This window comes from Procambarus clarkii, chromosome 79, assembly GCF_040958095.1.
Source record: "Procambarus clarkii isolate CNS0578487 chromosome 79, FALCON_Pclarkii_2.0, whole genome shotgun sequence".
Classification (NCBI taxonomy): Eukaryota; Metazoa; Arthropoda; class Malacostraca; order Decapoda; family Cambaridae; genus Procambarus; species Procambarus clarkii.
In genome coordinates this window covers 17,553,276-17,572,769 of record NC_091228.1, presented here as the reverse complement: position 1 = coordinate 17,572,769, position 19,494 = coordinate 17,553,276, and the positions used below count along the sequence as shown (strand labels likewise).

Below are 19,494 nucleotides of genomic sequence, written 5' to 3'. Positions count from 1 at the left end.
CGCAGACAGCGGCGCGGTGACGTATGACGTCATACTAGTTTCCTTGTTTTTCTGTTGAAGAGTTCTATCCACTAGTTCGGCTTTAGGTAGCAATTTTCACCAGAATAGGAGTTTGTTTTGGAATGTTTACCTTTCTGGATGCTTGACCCGGTCGATGGCAGACATAGAATGCTTCCAACCACACTGGGGTTTCAATAGGCCATTGCTCCCCTTGCCTCTCTGAGGGGGCCAGGTTCTGGCTCGTGGTCCCCGGTAGGCCCTAGAACTCCACACACATGACTGATGCCAAAGTCTGACATTAGCATATCAGCCGGTAAAGCTCCGGGGAGCCTCCGGGTCTCGCCTAGAAAATGGCGTTTCATTACATTCAATGCTGGTTTTTTCTTGCTCTTCGTAGGTTGTTTTCTTTTTCGCATCAGTTTGTCTTGTCCTTTCTTGGGTTTTCAGGACTACAGTTTTTTTATGTTTCTTACTGTCGCCTCATTTTATGCGGTGCTGGCGGAGCCGCTCCGGCTTGCGTTCGGGGTGGACATCTGCCCCGTTTCATACGCTTTCTCGTGTTTTGTTTCACCTCCGACCTGCTTATGCGTCGCCTGAGCCGTCCTGATCCTTGATCAGGGTGCCTTCTTATCTTCTCCTCAGTTTGTGGTAGCCTCTTCGGTTCAGGTTTCTGCTTTTTGGTACTGGTAGGTTTGTACGTTTGCAACCTTTCTCCGTCCTTCTGGCGACGATCGAGACGGCTGCTTTCCGGAGGGGTTCTTGGGTTATTGATGCTTGATGGTTCGGCCAGGGGTGCGTCCTGTGTTGTCCGCTTGTTCTTTTTTTCCGTTACCTGCGTATCGTGTCTGGGGATTCGCTTTGGGTTGATGCGGTTCCCCTCGTTCCCTGTTTCAGGGCTCGGGTCTCACAGGTCATCCGTAGAGTTTTTTAAGTCTTCCAGCCTGCGGTCTGTCCTTGCGCCCGTGCTGTTCGGATGTTTGCAGCTTTTGCTGTTGTGTTGGTGACGTCTAGGGCTCATTTCGGGCACAGGGATTTGAGGGTCGCACAGGTTCTTGGCCGTCCATTCTTTATGTGCGTCTGCTCCTGTGTGTTCTTGTTGCATTGGGTCGCAGGTTGCAGCCTGTTGTCTTGGCTTCGCGTTGCAGAGTTTGTGGCGGCCGCCTCCCGGACAGCCCTTTTCTTTTCCTTCTCTTCGAGTATGAAGTTCCAGGGAGCCGTAGGGGCTCCCCACAGAAAACCAGTGTTGAATGTAATGCCTTGATAATTTGGAGAACCCGATACCTGATATTATCTTCCTAGGTGACTTCAACTTGCCTAGTCTCAGGTGGAAAATAGCAAACAATAATATTATACCAGGAAATCTATCAGGACCTAACCAACCACAGACTAGAGAACTACTTAGATTCTGTGACAAATTTTCACTCAATCAGCAGATATTGGAGCCAACGACAAATGAAAATATTTTTTGATCTGGTCTTTACGAACAATGAAGACATTATCAGAGACATTACGATATCAGATACCACATACTCAGATCACAAGCTCATTGAAGTGCAAACGACCATCAATACTCAGAATAGACCTAAAACGTTGATAAAGCAAGAGGGGCTATTCATTAAATTCAATTTTAATAATAAAAGGATAGACTGGGAGATAATAAACAGGGAACTTACAAACATTCCATGGGAAACTGTTCTAAGTAATACAAGTCCTACAGAAGGAATAGAAAAACTGACTTCAGAAGCGTATCAAGTCTGTCTGAAACATGTTCCTTTGAGGAAAGTCAGGAAAAGATCCAACGTAGAAAGAGAACGCAGACGACACTATAAACGCAGGAAAAAAATAACGGAACTGCTTATGCAGACACGAATTTCCCGTCAAAGAAGGAATAATTTAAATAGGGAGATTGAAGAAATCGAGCGGAAATTGAAACACTCATATGAAACTGAAGAAAGGCAGTTAGAACAGAAAGCAATTCAGGAAATAAAGAAAAATCCAAAATATTTCTTCACATATGCGAAATCAAAAGCAAAAACCACTGCCAGTATTGGACCTATTCGTACAAGTGAAGGTTCATACACGGAGGATGACAAAGAAATTAGTGAAATCCTAAAAAAGCAGTATGAGGACATGTTTAGCACTCCAATAAACAACATGAAAGTGGAAGATCCAGACAATTTCTTTATGCGGGATATGCAAACCCCTGTAAATATAACTGATATCAACACGAGTGCACTAAATTTTGAAAGAGAAATTGAAAACATGCCCATGCACTCGGCCCCAGGTCCAGACTCATGGAATTCAATATTTATAAAGAAATGCAAAGTGCCGGTAGCACAGGCACTCAGTATAGTGTGGAGGAAGAGCTTGGACACGGGGGAGATACCAGATGCACTTAAAGTAGCAGACATAGCCCCTCTACACAAGGGAGGGAGCAAAGCATTGGCCAAAAATTATAGACCAGTTGCACTAACATCGCACGTCATAAAAGTATTTGAGAGAGTGATTAGGAGTCAGGTCACCAATTTCATGGAGACCAATGACCTTCACAACCCAGGCCAACATGGATTTCGAGCAGGAAGATCTTGCCTCTCACAGATACTTGAGCACTACGACAAAGTCACTGAGGCATTAGAAGAAAAACAGAATGCTGATGTGATATACACGGACTTCGCAAAGGCTTTCGATAAATGTGACCATGGCGTGATAGCACACAAAATGAAGTCAATGGGAATAACCGGTAAAGTAGGACGCTGGATACTCAGTTTTCTGTCAAACAGGACTCAGCGAGTAACGGTCAACCATATAAAATCTAGTGCAAGTGCAGTTAAAAGCTCTGTACCTCAGGGTACAGTCCTTGCACCGCTGCTTTTCCTTATTCTCATATCAGATATAGACAAAAATACAAGTCACAGCTTCGTATCATCCTTTGCAGATGACACAAAAATCAGTATGAAAATTATCTCGGCTGAAGACACTGAAAAACTTCAAGCTGATATTAATAAAGTTTTCGACTGGGCATCAGAAAATAACATGATGTTTAACAGTGATAAATTCCAGGTACTCAGGTACGGCAAAAATGAGGACCTTAAACATAATACAGAGTACAAAACACAATCATATGTACCCATAGTAGGAAGACAGCATGTAAAGGATTTGGGAATAATAATGTCTGATGACCTAACGTTTAAGGAGCATAACCAAGCAAATATTGCGACAGCCAGAAAAATGATAGGATGGATTACGAGAACTTTCAAATCCAGGGATCCCATCACAATGGTTGTACTCTTCAAGTCACTTTTGTTGTCTCATCTTGAGTACTGCTCAGTACTCACTTCCCCCTTCAGAGCAGGAGAGATTGCTGAAATAGAGGGAATACAGAGAACATATACGGCACGCATAGACTCAATAAAGCACCTAAATTATTGGGATCGTCTCAAAGCCCTCCAAATGTACTCACTAGAAAGAAAACGAGAGAGATATCAAATAATATACACCTGGAAGATACTGGAGGGCCAAGTACCAAATCTACACAGTAAAATAACAACGTACTGGAGTGAACGATATGGAAGAAAATGCAGAATAGAACCAGTGAAGAGCAGAGGTGCCATAGGCACAATCAGAGAACACTGTATAAACATCAGAGGTCCACAGTTGTTCAACGTCCTCCCAGCAAGCATAAGAAATATTACCGGAACAACCGTAGACATCTTCAAGAGGAAACTAGATGTATTCCTCCAAGGAGTGCCGGACCAACCGAGCTGTGGTGGGTATGTGGGCCTGCGGGCCGCTCCAAGCAACAGCCTGGTGGACCAAACTCTCACAAGTCAAGTCTGGCCTCGGGCCGGGCTTGGGAAGTAGAAGAACTCCCAGAACCCCATCAACCAGGTATCAACCAGGTAATGAAATGTCATTTTCTGGGTGAGCCCCGGAGGCTCCATGGCAACCCTCCCTCCCACCAGTCTGCATTTTTTTCACGTTGGTTGAAGCTTAACTTCCGAACTGATGCTAGGCAGCTGGCGTGGTAGGTCCGGGGCTCCCCCCTTCCCCTCTTGGGGCGGGGAGGGCTGTGCAGACGATCGGCGCGGCAGTAAAGTGTGATGTTTGCTTGTTTGCTTGTTTCCTTGGGATTTCTACCTCTCTGTTTGGTTTTTTGTTTTAGTTTTTTACCATGTAGGGTTTGTTTTGCAGGCGATGAGTCACAATAACGTGGCTGAAGTATGTTGACCAGACCACACACTAGAAATTGAAGGGACGACGACGTTTCGGTCCGTCCTGGACCATTCTCAAGTCAATTGTGATGAGGAGGTAGGGACAGGCAATAAATAGGCAAGAGAGAGCTGAGGAGGAAAGTCAGGTGTAGGGGATAGTAGTAATGGAAACTGCAGCAGGCCTATTGGCCCATACGAGGCAGCTCCTATTATAACCACCGAAGGAGAAGTAATAGGAAAAAAGAAGAGGATAGCAAGGGAGCGTAGGAGAAGACAATGAACAGAAAAAGGGAGAAGAGAGAAAGAAAAGGAAAGAGAAAGAAAGAAATGGAAGGGGGAAAGCTTATGTTAAGTCACGTTTGTTAGAAAGATTAGAGCATTTGAGTATATACTGTGAAAGGGAAGAGTCCACAGCAACAAAGCCAGGACTCAAGTTCATGTTGGGTACATTGTGTATAAGAGCCGATTCTACAAGACGGCGTCTGTGTAGAGTAGAGGCAGGAAAGATTATTTTGGAGGAAGACCAATCAATGGGATGATTAGAATCCCTCACATGGCAGAAGAGAGCATTGTTAGTGTCTGCAGACTTAACACTTCTCTGGGTTTGTTTTGTTATGCTTACCTTTCTGGGTGCTAACCCGGGTCGATGGCAGATAAGAAAAACCCCAACCACAAGGGGGGTTTTCCAGGGCCATTGCTCCCTGAAACCTTTCTGAAGGGGCCAGGTTCTGGCACTGGTCCCTGTTAGGTCTAAACTCCTTTGCTAATGTCCCTGTCTAATTTAACATACATTAGCCCTATAAGCTCCATGAAGCCTCCGGGGCTCACCCAGAAAATGGCATTTCATTACATTCAACGCTGGGTTTTTTTCATTGTAAAATTATAAATTCCCTTCCCTGAACATGTCTATGTAAAAATAAATACCAAATTCCACTTATTTTGGCTGTGGGGACGTGGACAAGGTGCGCTTTGACGTCATCAGGGCCTGGTCGCCCGTGCATGACACGCCCAGACACGGTTGCGCGGGCCATTCAAGCACCGGGTATTGACACAAATATATTTTCAATTATTTGTTCTATGTATTTCTAATGTGGTTTTTATTTTTTTTTTTTTTATTGTATATGATGCATATTTGTGACCTTTACAATATGTATACAGTAGAGTGTTCATAATGTTCCATGAAACTGTGATACATGTGTCAGTAATGTGTCCACAATAAATGTTTATTGTCGCAATATTACTTGTAAAAAATTCACTAAAATTACAATATGTACAGTTTCACACACTATTTACACAGTAACACATTGCATTACACACTTAGTACTTCAGAAGTAATAATCAACGAAGTAGTCCATGGTGCACAGCGAGACTTCACTCTCGTTGTACCAGGTACAGATCAATTTTCGTTTCCTGTTTCTTCATTCTGTGTGCTTGCAAATAACGGACTCATGTACACCCTTGGCTTTAGCACTTGTAGGGTGTATGTAGCCAAGCATGTACAGCATAAGGTAGTATTGAAAAGATTATAGGAAAAGACAAATTTGTTAGGCAGTCGTGAAAAGATCGCTTTGTATGGTCCCACACAGGAAGAGATTCAGCTAGCCTTAAAGAGTGTGTCAGTCAGGAAGAGATTCAGGTATTCATGAAAATATCTATGGAAAACACTACCATGGAAGCCGCTAACACTGTTCATCTATGCTACTTGTATCAGATCCATCATCAATGAACGCAGAAAACGATTCATCTATGTATCATGTAAATAAATTGGAGATAGCATAGGATTGCAAGGGTGGCGCTCAGAGCTACAACTGGATACACTAGCTGTATCATCCTCATAGGTGCTGTATAACTTGCATCCGACCTTTGTGTTAGGTCCTTATTGCGCCTAGCTTCACCAATATTATGACCCTTATGTTCTTCAAACATTAAGGTTTGAATTTCACCGACAGAGCGTTATCTTTCAACACCGTGTCAGGCAGGTGTTTGGGAGCCAAAGGCGCGTGTGCCACCCATGATTGCTTACTCAGTACTAACCCAGCCAGCAGCCCTAGGGCATTCTGGGAATTTTTTCCAAGATGGCTGCCTCTCACTGGAGGTCTTAAGAGTCCATTTCTTTCACAACCAACCTCGCACACATTTAGAATGGGTACGGAAAAATCAAAAAGAGTTTTCTTGGTTGGCGCAGTTATGTGGTTAAACTGCTTCGGTCAGTCCCTATCAGCCTTTGTTCTTTTTTCTGTTCATGTCATCTGTGTAGGCATGCTTCCTCATGCAAGGCACTGTTGGCAGCTGTGAAGAGGTGGGCTTGATATAGAGCATTGAGTAATGAAATATAACTGTTTCACCTCTAGCCTGCTCATGTGCCACTGGAGCCAACCTGGGCTCTGAGCTGGGTGCTTCTCTTCTCTCTCTTCTGCTTGGTTTTGGTCTCCCCTTCGGTCTGTTTTTTTTTAGTTTAGGTTTTTCTGTGAGGGGCCCTGTTGGCTCCCTGTAGCTATCCTAACTGACATGTGCAATGTTAGTTTGGGGTTATCAGTCACGGGAGTTCTTGTGCCTATCAGGATCTACAAACCAGAACCTAGTACCCTCAGAGAGGCACAGGGAGTGATGGCCTATAAGCCCTCTACATTTAGGGCATGTCATACTTGCCAATGACCAGGAAAGGCACCCAGCAAGATAAGTGAAATAAAACAAACCACAAGCTGGTTAAAATTGCAACCTATGTCTGAACCAAGCAAAATAACTCCCCCAAAAAGAAAACAAACAAGTTAAACATCATCCCTCGTAGTCTAACCACTCGTTAGTGCTTCCCCACTTCTTGAGAGGGGTGGGGGTGAGCCTGGTCAGGCAAACCATTGGCTCACTCCCTTAGTTCTCAACTTGTGTTCATGGCAGTCAGACATCTCCTCTGGCCTCGCTTTCCTGTTATGGATTTTGCCCTATGTTGCTGTACCAGCAGTGTGTGGCATGGTGGCCAGATGTTTCTGGTACTCGGAGCTGCATGCGTTTAGGGTGACTTTCCTAAGCACTGTGTAAGTACTTCCCTTGTGTTTCAGGGTTGTCTTCCCTGGGACGTTTGGATCTCACTCCTGTTTGAGGGCTTCATTGCTTGCCACTTTTCTTGCCCTTGGGGTACATCAGGGGGTCTTGAGTTTTTCGTCTTGCCCCGGGTATGGAGTTGGTTTTGCTGGGCCCATGCATGTGAGTTTTGCTTGTTTTGCACTGTGGTCAGCACAACCTGCACTCACGGCGGCTGATAATTCTCTCTGGTGGCCAGTTTATTTGTGTGTATTGCTTTGGGGGTTTTTGTTTTGTTTTCTAGCGTGTTCGCTTGTGTTTGGCGGAGAAGGTCTGCTTAGCTTTCCATTAGGCCAGCCTAGGTTGTGTTGGTAGTCCTTCTTTGTTGCTTCCGAGGTTTCACTGCGACTACTGGTTGTCAGTTTGGCTGCTCACAGACAGGGTTTACCGGCTTAGCAAACCCCCAATGCCTGGGCTTCCAGTAGGGCTTACAAACCCTGTGGACCCTGGAAAACCCCCATTGGGCTCAGGGATAACATGGATGTATCTTTCGAGCCCTCTCTCGCCTTGTGTAATGTTGAATGTTGCTCATTGCCCCTGCCTCAAGGTAACGACCACCTGTATTGCCTCTGTCATGCTGCACGTTGGGTCGGTGACACCTACGACCTGTAGTCTTGCAGGATTTGTTCCCCTCTTATCCTTCAGTTTACCCATTCCTTGTCTGAGGATGTTAGGGGTCAGGTAGCAGCTGCATTGCATACTAGATTCTCTTTGTTGCAATGGGCCAGGTTGTTTGCCCGGTTGAAAGCCCCGGAGATGCCCTGCTTGGGTTTTAGGAACCAGGATTTTTGAGCGTTGCTTACCTCAACCTGTGTTCCATCCACACCCTTGCTTCCTTCCCAGGTGGGTGTGGTTTGCCCTGCTCCTTCGCCCCTGCTTCTAGCTCCCAAAAGTCTGAGGGGGTTTCGGAGTTGGGGCAGGGTTTAGCTTGGGATGAGGCTCAGGTGGCTTCAGGGACTGCTCCTTCCAAACTGGGTATGGAGGTGCTTGAGCCCAATTTTCCTGCCGAGGCTTTGGAGTTGGCCCAGTAGACTCCCTTCTTTGAAGCTTTTCCCCAGGACTCCACCTTTTCTTCAAGGGTATTGGGCGTGGATGAGGGCTCTACCCTAGAGCCTGTGTCAGGGGTGCCTGGGGCTCTGGGGGGAGTCCGCTTGGAGTGCTTGGGCTCCTTTTGATCCTGCTTGGGCCCTTGCCGTCTGGGCAAGGGTTTATTGTTGCAGGGCCGGGGGTTTACGTATCCCCCTTTCCTGTATGAGTTTGAGTTGGGTGCGGCTCCCCCTCGGGTTCGTTTCCAGGTGCCTTTGTGTTCCTCAGATACGTCTTTCTGGAGGTTTTCTTCCTCTCAGATTTCCTTGGCGGAGGTTTGGGAGACCCTCAGCGCATACCTCCTGCGAGACCCAGTTTATGCCTCTATAATTGATCCGTCTTTGTCTGAGTTTGGTTCTTTTTCCTCGTACTGGGTGCGTTACAAGATTCCAGAGTCTTCCTGGCTGGCAGACTGCCCTTTCTTTTCTCTGGGAGCTTGGCGTAGGTTTTATCGCACCCGCACGCTTGAGTGGCGAGAGGTTTCTTCGGTATTGCAGGTCATCTTGGGAGGCTCCTTTGAGTTCTTCAATGAGTGGCTCTTCACTCCTGTGCTCTCTCGTGATGTGGGTCTGGTGCAGTTGCATGCTTAGGTTCCCACTCTTTCGGCTGCTTTGGCGGCTGATGACCTTTGGACTCGCGGGCATTTGGCCTCGGTCTTGCGTTTATTCGGTCTTCTGGAGTTATCTTCGGATTCTCTTTTAGAGGATGTGGGGGTGTTGAGCAAGGAGCCTTCGGCTGGAGTTTTGGTATCATCTGCCTTGCTGAAGCTGTTTGTTCTGATCCTCTGGGAGGCGGTCTCCATGCTTTTCATCTCTCGTCTTGCATGTCGGCAGGTCATGCTTGCTCTTTCTTTAGATTTGACTTGGGCCCTGGATCTTCAGTCTTCGTCGCCATTCTGTCCCCTTTTATTTCCAGAGAACTGAGTGACCCAATTTTTGTTGGTGACTTCTACTACCCTATTTCAGACTTATTGGTACACCGGTGGGTCGTTCTAGGGCCTTTCGGAGTGGGCGTGCCAGGGCTCGTGCTTTGTCAGATCGAGGTGGGCCTGTGGTGCCAGTTTCTGCGTCGGCGGGTTTCCTGGGGCTCTCTTCATCAGGTAGGCATGTTGCTCGCTCTATGCGGAAGGTGGTTTCTCGGCGGTCCACCTGGCCTTTCGTGGGTCGCCCTGTTGATCCCCTTTGATGGGTGGGGAGGCTGGCTCTTTTTGCCCACGCTTGGTCTCACAATTCGTGGGTGTTTCAGGTTATCTCTTCTGGTCTTTGGTGGTGTTGGGTGGCTCTTCTTCCTGTAAAGGGATTGGGTCTTTTGGGCCAGGCTTTTTCCCAGTTCCTCTGTCGGGTCATCTTGGAGTGGGTTCGCTTGGGTGTAGTCGAGACGATTATGTCCCTCAGGTGGGTTTTTTCTTGTTTCCGGTTCCGAAAGGGCACCTTTGGATCTTTGGTTCATTCTGGACTTGTATTTCAAGCGGGAAGATTGTGCCTCTCACAGCTACTTGATCACTATGACAAAGTCACTGAGGCATTACAAGAAAAATAAAATGCTGATGTGGTATACATGGACTTTGCAAAGGCATTTGATAAATGTGACCATGGAGTGATAGCACACAAAAGAAGGTCAATGGGAATAACCGGTAAAGTAGGACGCTGGATACTCGGTTTTCTGTCGAACAGAACACTACTCACTAGGAAGAAGACCAGAGAGATATCATATAATATACATGTGGAAGATGCTGGAGGGCCAGGTCCCAAATCTACACAGTAAAACAACAACATACAGGAGTGAACAATATGGAAGAAAGTGCAGAATAGAACCAGTGAAGAGCAGGGGTGCCATAGGCACAATCAGAGAACACTGTATAAACATCAGAGGTCCACGGTTGTTCAACATCCTCCCAGCAAGCAGAAGAAATATTGCCAGAACAACCGTTGACATCTTCAAGAGAAAACTAGATCATTTTCTCCAAGGAGTGCTGGACCAACTGGGCTGTGGTGGATATGTGGGCCTGCTGGCCGCTGCAAGCAACAATCCTAGTGGACCAAACTCTCACAAGTCAAGCCTGGCCTTGGGCCGGGCTTAGGGCGTAGAAGAACTCTCAGAACCCCCATCAACCAGGTATCCCGTCTGAACTGCATGGTTTCTTGCCCCTGCTTTCGGATGACCACATTGTCCCAGGTCTGGCTTCTTCTTGATCTGGACTCTTAGATAATTTCTCTGGACCTCAAGGAAGCATATTGGCACGTTCCTATTCATCTGGGGTTCAGAGATTGGTTGGGATTCGTGGTGGGGGGACAAACTTACTGCTTTTGTTGCCTTCCATTTGGCTTGAATCTGGCTCCACACATGTTCACTCATTTAACCAGAGTCATGGTGGCCCGTCTGCATCTGCTAGGTCTTCGGGTTCTGGCCTACCTTAATGACTGGTTGGTGTGCGCTCCCAGCCAGTCTGTGTGTCTGCTAGCCAGGGGTTTGGTTCTTTCCCAGCTTGCTGGGTTCGGGTTCCTGGTAAATTGCCGGAAGTCACAGTTGGTTCCATCCTGTGTTCGGACCTGGCTGAGCCTCGTGTGGGATTCACGGACAGTGACCATCTCTCCCTCCTGCCACGTTGCTCTGGTTGCAGTCCCGCCTTCGGCTGTTTCTGAGGGAGACACGCACCACTTGCTGGTTGCTCGAGCAGTTGTGCGAGAGCCTGAACTTTGCTATACTGGTTTACCCACTGAGCAGGGTTTATTTTCAGAGGCTGTTTTGGTATCTTCGGAGGGGTCTCTTTCGCCGCTCTTGCGATCACTGGGTTCGTTCCCCCAGTGTTCTTGTGTCAGTTGCTACATCTCAAGCTTCCTCTTCGGGGCACCAAGGCGCCATGGTGCCTTTGCACCTTCCTCTCCCCTCGCTTGATGTGTTCATGTATGCCTCGTCTCTCGGTTGGGGCTTTGTGACCAGCACTTACCAGGCTGGCCAGTGGTGCTGGGAGCTTTCCTTCCTTTGAGCTCATAGCACAGTGCGGGAGTTTGCTGCTGTGTGGCAGGCACTGCGGCGGATTCGGCTTCCTTGGGGCTCTGTGATCTGGCTCCATTCGGACTGTTCCCCTGTGGTTCCTTTTCTGGCCTAAGTGTGTAATTACGTCTCTGCAGTCTATGGCTCTTTGGGGCTGGAATTAGCTCTCCATGCCATTCTCATTCAGGAGTGTAAAATGTCCAGGCAAGCGGCTTGTTGTGCTTCATTCCTCTTTCCACGGAGTGGAGGGACGACGCCGCTTCCTTCCTTTGGCTTTGTCAGACGTACGGGCGTCCAGGTTCTGGCTCGGCCGGAATCCTATAGAAGGATGGTGACTCTCATGGCTCCAGCCTTGGTTTCAGGCACTGCTTGCTTGGTGTCTGAACTCGGGCATTTTTCAGCAGCTTCGCCTCTTTCAGCAGGTTGGGCCGGTGAGGTACCTCGCTGATTCTGATTTATCTTATGCTCTTTGCCTCTGGTTTTTCTGCAGTGATTGTATCACCATTTTCATGGTGTTCAGGTGGCTTCCTTGGTAGTGTCCCACCTGAGGCCTCCTGACACCCTCCCTCCCTCTCTCTCTCCCCCCCCCCCTCTGGTCGGCAGTTTTCATCATTCAGGAACTGAGGTGGTGAGCCGCCGGCTCACCCTCTTCCCCTTGGGGGCGGGGAGGCACTAACAAACAGGGGTACTAGTTGGATGATGTGTTGCTTGTTTGTTTTCTTTTTGGAGGGAGTTATTCTGCTTTGTTCGGATGTAGGTCACAGCTTTCACCAGCTTGGGGGCTGTTTTATTTTGCCTATCTTTCTGGGTGCCCTCCCCAATCGATGGCATGTATGACATATTTTAAATGTAAAGTGCTCATAGACCATTGCTCCCTGTGCCTCTCTCGGGGACAAAGGTTCTGGATCGTGGTTCTCGGTATGCATAGGAACTCTCATGACTGATGACCCCAAACTAATATTGCACATGTCAGTTTGAATAGCTTCAGGGAGCCTCCAGATTTCGACCAGAAAATGGCATTTCATTACATTCAACACTGGGTTTTTTTCAGGTATGCTCCAGAATCTATATATTATGGAACATTTACTCACAGTAGTGATGTATGGAGTTACGGTGTAACACTGTGGGAGATGTACACATTTGGTGATCAGCCATATGGAGATCTTCCAGGCCATAAAGTAAGTATTGTATTGACCATCCAAGTTTTTATTGTTGTAAATAAAAATAAAAGATTGATATTTATCTCTGTTAAACCCCACTATTATTTTGTGTTTTTCTGGAAGGAGCTTCATGGTGGCTCCCTAAAGCTATCTTGCTCAGATTGCTCAACACAGGTAGTTAGTAGTCAGTAAATGTTAATTAATTGACAGTTGAGAGGCGGGCTGAAAGAGCAGAGCTCAACCCCCACAAGCACAACCAGTTGAATACTAAAGGGTCACATCAGTCGTGGAAGTTCTGTTTACTGTTTGGCCTACTGGGCAGGACTCTGGGGGACCAGAGTCAGAACCTGGCCCCTCTCATAGAGGTGCAGGGAATGGATGACGATCTGCCACCCCACCGGAAAAAGTTTCCAGAAAGTCCACTAAACTTTATGAACATTTGGAGGGTTCACAGAAAAAGAAGCCTTGAAACTACTAAGTAACTCGGCAAATAATTCACACAAAATCATTAATACCATTTACTGCCACCAGGTAGTAATCTGTACATCCTCGATGTCTCAAATCTGAATAGCTTCATTTTGTGTCCGACCTTCTGCATAATCACGTTAGCCTAGGTTCACCTGCTAATACAGGCTGGAGCATAGATGGTGTCCCTGCACCTCAAGGATGTGTATTGGCATGTCCCCATATGTGCACTGTGTTCAAGGACTGTGTCATGAACTAATGCTCCACAGCATCACTGGAATCCATAGTCTGGCCAAAATCAATACTCGTCTAGGGTTAAGTAAAAGGCTAGCAAAAATACTCCAGTTTACAGGGGCATATAACATAGGTCACAGTAAAACAATAAGAAACTACAGTTTTCTACAACTCATACACTGTCACATTGTCCAGCTTCTTAAAGCTCTTCGAAGTCAACAGGCCTTAAACTGCACACCCTTGGGACTAGCTGACACCAGGCTCTATCCTGGTGCAGTAGTACACTAGCCCCTCGTATACTTTAAACACAATTACAGGATGGTAATGTCACACTCATTAATTTGGGGGGTGAGGAATCAATATCATATCAAAGCACAGTAGATATCCTCAGGTATCCATCACAATATGAATACATAAAATCACCTACCACCTGGCATAAATGATGTACATCTGTAGAACTAATCCAAGACAGATACTACAACATTCTTATATTTATATATATATTAGTTGTCAATAAACACACAAAATGGCACTCAAAGCAAGAATCGAATGTAACACATCTGCCCGTCTGAGAAATCAAGGAAGTAGGGACACCTCGGGGCCGGGCAGGTCACTAGACACATTATTTCCAACTCGGCAAGTCAACCGACGCTTATCCTTCAAATATCACAAGCTTATATCAAACCATTTACCAATCAATAACTCCTAAATCATACAGTACTGAATAAGTATTTTAATGAACAACCTTACATGAGAATACAATCACTGAATCAGTACATAAGAGAATACATCATGATATATAAAAATAATCAACAGAGAGTTCATATCTGCAGGACTTGGTAACACTGGTGGAGACGGTAAGCCAAGGGGAGGGGGGGGGGGGGGTTAAGGGAGGATTTCAAGACGTTACCGGTCAACCGTAATACATAAGTAATACATAAATAAGAATAAACATCATAATTACCAAAATCTTGCCTCTGTGGTATAAATCTCTCAGTATCAGATTATCAGTTAACAGCATGACAAGATGCCAATGCAATGAACAGTAATGAAATTGATATGTCACAGTATACATGCTAGTCATACATCAAGTATCTAAATGTATGCATTCTACATCGTAATACACATAGCATGTCATGTACAACAATACATATAATATCATACTATAGAGATATAATGGTATTTTGCCAAGATACAGGGCATTAGGCTTCTGCTATTTACTCTGCTTCCAATATCTCCACAAATACATGGCATATACTTTTGGTAATAATACATAATATGTATAGGTATATTAACACTTTCGCGCCCCCTGGGATGGTAAAAAAAAAGCAGTATGTGCGTGCGGCGTTTTTGCTGCGTAAGCGTAAAAACAAAAATGTGTATACTCTCCTGACCTTAGTTCTCGAGCTACGTATTTCATTTTGGTACCAATGTGTTCGCAATAAAGTTCTCTAGAAGAACATCAGTAAAAAAAAGTCACGAAACGTATAGGGATACCAGCACCAAATAAATAACTACGAAGATGACTTGCCGTGAGCGCCCAACAGCAACAAAATGTTTTTACTCTTGGGATTGTTATCACCTCCACACTTGTCCTACAGCGTTAATTTTGGTATCAATGGACTCGCAATGAAATTCCCAACACGGTGATATAAATATAAACGTAGAATAATGATTGCGGCCCACCCGCAAGAGTGTGGGAAGTGGTGAAATTGTTACCCAGTATCGGTGACGAGACGACACATGTGCGATACGGCGCTTAGAAAGTTTATACTTATTTCACTCTCATGACATTATTACTCTATGTACGTCATTCATTTTTGTCTCAATGTGTTCGCAATAGAATGTTCTATGAGCCCGTAGGTAAAAAAGATCAACAAAGCGTAAGATAGAATAGCGCCAAATATAAAACAACGCTGGAACATATCGGTGAGCATCAAACACACACGAAATGTGTTTACTTTTGTTATGTTTGTCAAGTTTATACTTGTTGCACACAGTTGTTTTTGGTTGTACATTGATCGGAATAAAATTCCCTAAACAGACATATGCATATAATACATGATATGGGGGAAGCATTACCAGTATAAACGGCTAAAGTCACCCACCTGCAACCCGTTTGGGACACTCATGCAGACACACGCTACACCCAAAAAAAAATCTATGAAGGTTCGAGTCTACTTATGGCAGTTTATGTGATACAGTGTTCATTCTGGTATCATAATACAAAATACATTACCAGTATAAACGGTTAAAGTCACCCATCTGCAACCCGTTTGGGACACTCATGCAGACACACGCTACACCCAAAAAAAAATCTATGAAGGTTCGAGTCTACTTATGGCAGTTTATGTGATACAGTGTTCATTCTGGTATCAAAATACTCGTTTCAGTTTGTAGTTCATGCGATTTTCAGAATCAACTAAATCGCTGGAGGTTCAACATTTGAGTCAGAGTCATCTGACAAAACCGTCTCGTCAAATGGCAGTGTGCCAGACATCTCGGGTTCTGATTCGGTTGCTGCTTCAGCTTGAGGTGTTGAAGTGAACAAGGGCCGCCTCACACCAGATGGTCCAGGAGTTTGCATGGCGTCAGCATAGGCAGGACCTGTGTCATCATTTATGTCTGGAGCGTGCCGCAAGTGTTGTGATACTGTTGCTGTTTGAGGCCAATCTTCCGGGTCCCAGCACAATAGGGCCCAATTTGCCACCTCGTGGAACTGTAGCAATGTTAGCTTTTTTGGATCAGTTGTTTTGTATTTGTACAAAACAAAGGCATTATGCAAAGCCATTTGCAGGAAATAAAACGTTATCTTTTAGGTCCACTTGTGAGTTTTCCGGGTAAAATGGTAATACCATTTGATCGAAGTGGTCCACACCTTTCATGAACTTATTGTACCATGCAGCCTAGTGGTGAGAAAGAGAGCCTCATGGCGTGCAGTTTGAAACAAACCCGAAGTAAATCGGATTAAAATTGAATTTTATACAAATATTTTAAAAGGGGACATAAATTTATGTCCACCATGCGGAAGCGGTGAGGCGAAACAGGACTCCGGGCGGAGTCCTCATCCGCAGAAAGTGTTAACCATTGTGCTGCTCGGGCTCTAAATATGGCAACCCCATCCCCCCCCCTTGTGTGCAGGGAAAAAATTCTTGGCAAAATTTTCTTTTCTGTGGGGAGCCCCTACAGCTCCCTGGAACTTATCGGGCTAATGTATGTTATATTAGACCGGGACATTAACTAAGGAGTTCAGACCTACCAGGGACCAACGCCATAACCTGGCCCCTTCAGAGAGATTTCAGGGAGCAATGGCCCTGGAAAACCCCCTTGTGGTTGGGGTTTTCCTTATCTGCCATCGACTGGGATTAGGCACCGCCCAGAAAGGTAGGCATAACAAAACAAACCCCACATGGTAAAAACTAAAACAAAAAACCGAACAGAAAGGTAGAAACTTCCGACAATCCCAAGGAAACAAGCAAACATCACACTTTACTGCCGCGGCGATCGTACGCGCAGCCCTCCCCGCCCTGAGAGGGGGAGGGGGGAACCCCAGACCTCACCGCGCCGGCTGCCTAGCATCAGTTCCTAAGCAAATATCAACCGGGATAGACAATTCTCTGGCCTCAGTTTCCTAGGCGGTGTTTGCCTTGTGTGGCGTTCACTGCCGTGTGTTGTGTTGTGTGGTGGCCAAGAGTACCTCATCAGTGCCAAGGCTGCATGCGCTTAGGGGCTTCCGTCCCTAAGCGCCCTGTGAATACTGCCCCTGCGTGACAGGGTTATCTTCCCTGGGGCGTTCGGGAACCATTCCCATAGAGGTGGTTGCTGCTCGGCATTTGCCTCGCCCTTGGAACCAGCTGGGGCTTGTTTGGCCCTGGGTAGGGACTGGTATTGTGCTGGTTAGGGCGTCAAGGTGTTGCGCGGCCTGCCACCTAAGCGGCGACCGGTTCCTGTTGCCTCTGGAGACGGTGTACTTTTGCGGGGGTTTTCTTTTGTTTTTATTTTCATTTGTCTGGTGGGGGTCTGCCTAGTGTGGCTATAGTTCCACTGGTAGTGTTTGGTGGCCTTCTGCTAGGTCCCGTGATTGTACACGTCGCAGGGGTTTTCAGTGTTGTCCTCTACCCCCTTGTTATTTTTGGGTTTCTTAACCGGTTAGCAACACCTTGCCCGGGCTTCCCGTAGTTGTTACCCTACGGGCCCTGGAAACCCCTGTTGGGGCTCGGTGGACCATTGAATGTGTTTTCCAGGTTCCAACCCGTCTTGTACGGGATCGTTGGTTGCTGTGCCATTGTCTCCAGGTGACAGTCGCCACTTTTACCTCCGTCATGTTGCCTGTTGGGTCACTGACACCTTGACCCGGAGTCTTGCGAGAGAGATTCTCTGCTTATTCTCCAGTACTCTCCAGTACCCAGTTTTTACTGTTCAGAGTACAGGCGGCATCCGTGTTGCAAGCTAGGTTAGGTTGGTTTCCCACTCGGATGTCCCGAGGCAGCCCCGTTTTGGTTAGGTGCTGTTCGCTCCTTTCCCTCCCTGTTCCCGGCTCCGGATCGTCTGCGGGTTTCGGGGTCGGGGTGGGGTTTAGTTTGGGCTGAGACTCGGGCGGTTTTCGGGGGCTGCCCCGTTCGGGTTGGGGACGGAGGTTTTCGAGCCTGTTCCTCCTGCCAAGGCTTTGGGGTCTTACCAGCGGCCCTTTCTTGCTGCCTTTTCCATGGACTCTAACTTTTCTTTAACCCTTAAATTGCGCATCGCATCATATGATGCTTTGACCGACTTGCAGAAAATTGCGCATTGCATCATATGATGCTTTGGAATACTACGCAAGATTTAAACAGCCCGCAGATACACGGGGTTCACCACACCTTCATCAGGGCTCTTGTAAACAGACGTCATTTTTAAAAAAAATCATGGACCAAATTCCCGGGTGTTAGGGGCCTCAGTATTGAGTGAGCTACCAAGCCTGACGCACGCAGCATGAGCTCACAGCACTGCTGTTCAGCTTGTAACCACAGCATCGCCTAAAAATGCCATAATATACTTGTTCATGCTATTATGTAGCGATGATATTATTACAGAAGACCCCTGACTATGATAAAACTGACCAGGGTTCTGATAATAGCAGGATTGTGGTAATATTTAGCGCTGTGCGCCATGGAGGGAGGAGTAATGCTGTAGGAGGGAGGGTGGTGGCATTGTCTTCTGACTGTGTGTGGCCACCTTTTATTGACTGCACTCACCATACCAGCTTAGTGGTTCACTATAATAATAATAATAATAATAATTTTATTTAGGTAAGGTACATACATAAGAGATTTTACAAAGTTTGTTGGCTTTATAGATAGAGCTAGTACATACAATGCCTAAAGCCACTATTACGCAAAGCGTTTCGGGCAGGAATGAATATGGTGAATACAAATGTAGATACTTATATATAACGTGTGTATAGAGGGTATTAACAGCAAGAGGAGTAAGTTGGGAGCCGCTATTTTGTTGAGGGCAGTGGTGTCGTCTGCACGATTTATCATGTTGTTTACTGGTGACCACGATGGTCTTTGGGCACCATACCAGTTTACTTGTACAAGTATGGTGAATAAAACAGGTAGATATTTATATATAATGTGTGTATATAGCGTAATAACACCACAAACAGTATTGTTGGAGGAGATATATTAGTGCGTCTGGCCTTGAGGGCGGCAGCCAGCTGACTGTGTAAGGTCCTACGTCATCGTGCCTTTACTCACCATACAAGCTTAGATGTACAGTTATGGTGAACAAAACATGTAAATACTTATATATAACATCTGTATATAAAAGCAAAAACAGTATGGTGGATGGAGAATTGTGGTAAGTCAGGTGAGGTGAGGGAGGAAGGGAGTGGCAGCCAGTGGAGGGCTGACTCTGGCTGCCACTGCCACTGCCACTCAGCATACCATCTTAGTGGTTCGTTATGGTGAACACGAATGTAGATACTTATAGCATCTGTATATAGTGAATAAAAGCAAAAACAGTATTGTAGGAGGAGAATGTGGATGAGTTAGGTGACTTGAGGGAGGGAGCAAGTAGCAGCCAGTGGCAGACTGCCACTGCCACTCAACATGCCAACTTAGTGGTTCGTTATGGTGAACACGAATGTAGATACTTATATATAACATCTGTATATAGTGAATAAAAGCAAAATCAGTATGGTGGGAGGAGAATGTGGGTGAGTCAGGTGACTTGAGGGAGGGCGTGAGTGGCTGGCTGGTACACGGCGGTCTCTCCTTGTTACTTTT

General features: G+C 46.1%; 1 protein-coding gene across 5 annotated transcripts in view; it reads left to right on the top strand.

Annotated features, from left to right (window-relative positions):
- Window positions 1–19,494, top strand: part of Shark (SH2 ankyrin repeat kinase) — a 433,095-nt gene that overhangs the window by 331,897 nt on the left and 81,704 nt on the right. For 3 of the 5 annotated variants that reach the window (XM_069314561.1, XM_069314558.1, XM_069314560.1), the window contains exon 16: window positions 12,421–12,547. The exons of the other annotated variants lie outside the window; for them this stretch is intronic. In XM_069314561.1, coding sequence (XP_069170662.1) covers window positions 12,421–12,547 — 127 coding nt within the window. The remainder of the gene's footprint in view (window positions 1–12,420; window positions 12,548–19,494) is intronic. 5 annotated transcript variants of the gene reach the window in all.